We start from the raw sequence: 6,017 nt of genomic DNA, 5'->3' as shown, positions 1-6,017 counted from the left end.
AAAGGTGACTTGCTACTTAACTGATTCCATTGTCTGTTCTCACCACTATCATGTGTCCACATGTCATGACAGCCTTCCAAGACATTAGTATGCTAATCATACACCATATTTACAGAATAACACGTTTTCAGTATTATTTCACGCAAATAAGTTAAATGTGAAATACAAAATCAATTCTCTGGTATGTATTATAAAGCTGGATACACAATTTAAATATCACATTTTCAAAAAGGGATTTGAAAGGTGTCGATATGTCCTGAACTCTTATTATACAGAATGTCTATTGATGTACACCCCCTGTGTTCCTTCAGCCTGACAGAGTTATTACATAACCAAACACTTTCTTCGCTCAATGCAAATACAAACAAGTTATTTGTGACACGGTGTGATGGTGAAGAACATCTATACACACACCTTCACACCTCTCAACAAACCTCTCCTTGGCATACTGTATAACTTCAAACAAGCCATTATTTCAATCAATAATCATAGTGCAAATATTCTCAAATTCCTATTGTTTATACCCCAGTATTGTCATGTTTAATGTGGACCCCAGTATTGTCATGTTTGATGATTTGATGATGACCCCAATATTGTCATGTTTGATGTGGACCCCAGTATTGTCATGTTTGATGATTTGATGTGGACCCCAGTATTGTGGTTTGATGTGGACCCCAGTATTGTGGTTTGATGTGGACCCCAGTATTGTGGTTTGATGTGGACCCCAATATTGTGGTTTGATGTGGACCCCAGTATTGTCCTGTTTGATGTGGACCCCAGTATTGTCATGTTTGATGTGGACCCCAGTATTGTCATGTTTGATGTGGACCCCAGTATTGTCATGTTTGATTATTTGATGTGGCCCCTGGAAGAGTTGCTGCTCTTTTTTGTGTTGGAGATGGGGTTCCAAACAACATTCAAACATGTTAATGCACTGCGTTGTACAGAAGAAGGTGCCTCCACAAACCTATGACAAGTCTGACTGAGGAAAAATATGACTGAGACACCCGTCTCATGACATCATTTTCTTTTTTCAGAAGCTGGGAGAACCTCAGAGGGAATAAATCCTGAAAAACCACCAGAACTAAGTGTAGGCCTTCCTTCCACGGTGTTCTGTAACAAGAACAACTGTGGAACCTCTGAACTAGATAATATAGACAGAAACATATTTATACTGATCCAATAACCACCTGTGACAGCCAGGCCCCCACAGGGGATATACTGATGGGTTCACAATTTCCCACGGACAGTGTCACAGCATGAGACAACAGAACCATTAACAGGTTCTGATCAACATGGAAAACATTTCAACTGAACTAATGCCGCCATGCTGTAATGGAGAAGATGTAGTAATGTCATCATATTAATTGGCTTTTCATGTCTTTGTGGACAGGCAAAGTGAGACAGGGACGTTTTGTATAACTTACAGTACTTAAATTAAAGGACAAGGTGATGAAATTCAAACTTTGCAAAATGGAACTGAGGTAAAGTTAGTAAAGATTCATCTGTAATAAGACAGACACGTCGTAGAGAAATGTGATGAGGGACGAAGTACTGATGACTGCATGGCCCCCTAAAGACAAAGCGCAGAACCATATTGGCACTGTAAATTAACATAGTTTTATGAAATTGTAAGGAAGGCTATTTAAATGTTGGTCATTTCTCAAATCCCAAATTGCTACATGAACAAAAATTTACATCACTGGTCCCTGAAATAAAATAGACCATTTTTTCCACAACACTAGTCAATGATCCATCTGTTGGTCACCATATAAACATGATCTAGAATGGCAGCGACCTACTGTGGAATCATTTGATATATAATCACCATCATATACCTTATGATCATATACCTACATCCACAGACCAAGCTGGTGCAAAACTACTGAGTGAGCAATATTCCCAGGCCCATCTCTACCTCCCCTTTAACAACCCCAGCCCTCTCCACCTTCCCTTTAACCCCAGCCCTCTCTCCACCTCCCCTTTAACAACCCCAGCCCTCTCTCCATCTCCCCTTTAACAACCCCAGCCCTCTCTCCATCTCCCCTTTAACAACCCCAGCCCTCTCTCCATCTCCCCTTTAACAACCACAGCCCTCTCTCCATCTCCCCTTTAACAACCACAGCCCTCTCTCCAACTCCCCTTTAACAACCACAACCCTCTCTCCATCTCCCCTTTAACAACCCCAGCCCTCTCTCCAACTCCCCTTTAACAACCCCAGCCCTCTTTCCACCTCCCCTTTAACAATCCAAGCCCTCTCCAACTCCCCTTTAACAACCACAGCCCTCTCTCCAACTCCCCTTTAACAACCCCAACCCTCTCTCCATCTCCCCTTTAACAACCCCAGCCCTCTCTCCAACTCCCCTTTAACAACCCCAGCCCTCTTTCCACCTCCCCTTTAACAATCCCAGCCCTCTCCAACTCCCCTTTAACAACCACAGCCCTCTCTCCATCTCCCCTTTAACAACCCCAGCCCTCTCTCCACCTCCCCTTTAATAACCTCAGCCCTCTCCAACTCCCCTTTAACAACCCCAGCCCTCTCTCCACCTCCCCTTTAACAACCCCAGGCCTCTCTCTCCACCTCCCCTTTAATAACCCCAACCCTCTTTCCAACTCCCCTTTAACAACCCCAGCCCTCTCCAACTCCCCTTTTACAACCTCAAGCCTGTCCCCACCTCCCCTTTAACAACCCCAGGCCTCTCTCTCCACCTCCCCTTTAATAACCCCAACCCTCTTTCCAACTCCCCTTTAACAACCCCAGCCCTCTCCAACTCCCCTTTTACAACCCCAAGCCTGTCCCCACCTCCCGGTTAACATCAAGAGCCCTATCTCCACCTCCTTGTCAACAGCTACACCCCCAACCCTCTCCCCCCATATCTTTGCTGTTAAGTTTGAAGCTGTCCGTCACATTGTCCTTGAACATGGGCCCCCCGTGGCGAAAGATGAGCTCGGTAGCCATCTTGGTAAAGGCCTCTTCCACGTTGGAGGCGTCTTTTGCTGATGTCTCAATGGCCGCCAGGAAGTCCAGCTGGTGGGCCATGGTCTGGGCATCTTCTAAGGACACTTCACGCTGATCGACCAGGTCTGACTTATTACCTAGGAAGAGATAGTCAGACTTTCTAACACGATGACTTGCAAACAAAACTGACAAGCTGCATGTTCTGATGAAAAAGCTGTGGAAGAATGAACCACTACCACAGGATGAAACAGAGCTGGACCAAGGAGGAACTCCTCTCTGAGGAGGAGTACCTCTGTGGTCTAGCTATGGATCCAGGCCGAGGAGTAACAAACAAACAAACACAACACACACCCTTACCAATGAGCAGGGGAACAATGTTTGACCCCCCGTATTTCTTGACATCTTCCATCCACTTGGGCACGGCCATGAAGGTTCCTCTTTTGGTGATGTCATATGCAATGACGGCTCCATTTGTGCTCCGGTAATAACTCTGGGTGATTGTCCGAAAACGCTCCTGGCCTGCCGTGTCCCAGATCTGCAGCTACATCACACACGCGCATGGACACAAGCACACAATGAACAGATTTGCACAGGTATCTCACACAGTATCATTATAAACACACTAACACAAAACATTTCACCTTTTCCCAACACAGTTAACACTAACCCAACACATTAAACCTTATCCCAACACACTTAATACAAACCTAACACATTTTAACTTATTCCAACACAGTTGACATTAACAAATGTAACCTTATACCAACACAGTTAATACTAACAAATATAACCTTATACCAACACAGATAACACTAACCTAACACATTTAACCCTATCCCAACCCAGTTAACACCAACACTTTTTTTCTATACCCTGTCCCAACACAGTTAACACTAACATAGTTAATCTTGTCTCAAAACAGATAACACTAAGACACAACAATATTCACATGTAATAATATAATGATTTAACTTATCAAGCCACTGCGAATACTGTCAATACCATGACTAATCACACATATACACAGAAACAAACGGACACACAAAGACATAAAAACACACAGAGATAAACAAACACACAGATACTAATAAACAAACGGACACACAAAGACAAACAGACACAGAGACATTGCAGATATCTGATGACCAGGCTTCAGGGCTCCTACAATGTCATCCCTCTATGGTTATTAAAGATCAAAGGAATGACACCATCCCACATGTTCACCAGTCACAGAGAACCTACTGTAGTACAATGTGATCAAGTCCATTAGCACAGGATCTTATCCATTTCCAAACTTGTTTTGTACTAATCCTGATTAGCAATTCCGTTAAATGATCAATCCAGTGGACTCCTCTGTCAGTGTTGTGGAAGGAAACAAGGCAGGCTAGTAATTCTGTTTGTGTGAGCAGGTTGAGGTGTCCTATTATAGTTTTTTGTTGCATTATCATTATTGCTTCATGACACGTCACTTAAAAATAACAAAGGTAAATACATTTCCTGTCATGATGGAAGATTTTACATTCAAAATAAAGGAAATCAAAATAACAGCTAGGGACAACCAGCAAATGTCTTATATAACAGACTGACAGTTATAACAATGTTATAGCAGCATTAAGCTGATGTTCTACTTATTTACGTGCTTGGTTTAAATTACAGCATATCACCCACAATAACCGGTAGCATCTTGAAACAACGTAATTAGCCAACAGTTGACTCTGGTACAACATTTTTACCAGTCAATTTCTGCTGACTATGGAACTAATAACAATACTGTTACCAGTCTACTACTGTTGACTTTGGAAACCATAACGCAAATCAACTAATCAATTCATTCAGTTTATACCTTCACTCTTTTCCCTTGGATATCCATAGTCTTCATGGTAAAGTCCACGCCGATGGTATTTCCTTGTCTTTCCATAAAATTGCCTGTTTTGAACCGTTGAACCACGCAAGTTTTGCCAACACCTACATCTCCAACTAAAACTATTTTAAAAACGAAGTCATAGTTGTCATCTGTCTCAAGTAATGACATTGTCGCTGCGACTATAAACTTTGTTCTTTGGATAACTGGAATGTTGCCTTATTTATTGCATTGGTGTTTTATAACAAATGCAGCTAGGATAACCTGTTTAGAAAGCAAAACTGACGTGGAGAAAAGTCGGCAGGCACCTGCGGATTTGCCAACGCGGAAGGCAAAAGTACAGCAAAAAGAGGTCACGTTCCGCTGCTCAGACGTTGCACGCATCAACCAATTGGTTGCGTACTACGTCAAAGGTTCAACCACTCCACAGAGTATCAGAAATTGTGGTTTTAATTATATAATACATAAAAATAAGATGTGAAAACTAACAACGTATTTTAATTGATAAATGTATGTAAACATTTTATCAAGACTATCATATCGGAGATCTATTTTATGTTGCGTTTTACACGCCTTAGGTTAGCTGAAATGTGAATACATTGATTTGGCAGACCACAGTAACTCCTTGCAAAGGAATGTGCCCCTGAGTCTGCCTCTTCGCCTGACAGTTACAATGTGGAACACCAGATAGGTGGTTCAATTCCAAGCCTAAATCCAAAGTGAACCCCTTCTCTCTGAATGTTCACATGCACCTAAATGTAAGCGTTTTTATTTTTTACACATATAGACCAATTCTGATTTGTTTCCCCTTGAATCTATACCTTTTTATTAATCAAGTCAGCACCAAGATCTGAAAACAGACACCAATTAGTAGCAAAATATCAACATTCTGAATTGGGCTGCCTGTAAAATCATCCCATTATTCCTAGGATAATTTAAAGTTTATTAGACATGCTGAATCAAAAATAGAAGCATAATCCTTCCTCTTCACTCCAGCCCACCATTTGTGCAAGTGTCCGAAAGATCAGGGAAAGACCATGTTCTAGGGGCTAATTAGACCGTCCAATGGTCCCTTCCCGCAGGTGTGAAATATTGCCGCCTACCTGCATCCAATAGCAAATTGGAATCCAATAAGGCACCAAGTTAATGGATTTGCGCCTGGTGCCTTTGTTGATAAAACTAAAATACACCCTTCTC

At 42.1% G+C, this 6,017-nt stretch overlaps 1 protein-coding gene across 1 annotated transcript; it reads right to left on the bottom strand.

Moving 5' to 3' along the window:
* Window positions 1-2,592: 2,592 nt before the first annotated feature.
* Window positions 2,593-5,150, bottom strand: rab43 (RAB43, member RAS oncogene family). The gene is made up of 3 exons (XM_010874432.3): window positions 4,803-5,150; window positions 3,317-3,500; window positions 2,593-3,096 (listed from the first exon to the last, which is right to left on the bottom strand). The coding sequence occupies exons 1-3, from the start codon at window positions 4,989-4,991 to the stop codon at window positions 2,843-2,845; spliced, it is 627 nt and encodes a 208-aa protein (XP_010872734.1). The 5' UTR covers window positions 4,992-5,150; the 3' UTR covers window positions 2,593-2,842.
* Window positions 5,151-6,017: the final 867 nt, after the last annotated feature.

The sequence above is a fragment of the Esox lucius genome, chromosome 2, assembly GCF_011004845.1.
Source record: "Esox lucius isolate fEsoLuc1 chromosome 2, fEsoLuc1.pri, whole genome shotgun sequence".
Classification (NCBI taxonomy): domain Eukaryota; kingdom Metazoa; phylum Chordata; class Actinopteri; order Esociformes; family Esocidae; genus Esox; species Esox lucius.
This window is presented reverse-complemented; position numbering and strand designations above follow the sequence as displayed.

Bases quoted from the DNA above. Each gene is read 5' to 3' on its own strand.
- rab43 (XM_010874432.3), bottom strand. From the start codon at position 4,991: ATGTCATTACTTGAGACAGATGACAACTATGACTTCGTTTTTAAAATA. The intron at 3,501-4,802 runs GTATAAACTGAA...TGTGTGATGTAG, and splicing joins TCCAAGGGAAAAGAGTGAAG to CTGCAGATCTGGGACACGGC. The intron at 3,097-3,316 runs GTAAGGGTGTGT...ATCTCTTCCTAG, and splicing joins CATTGTTCCCCTGCTCATTG to GTAATAAGTCAGACCTGGTC.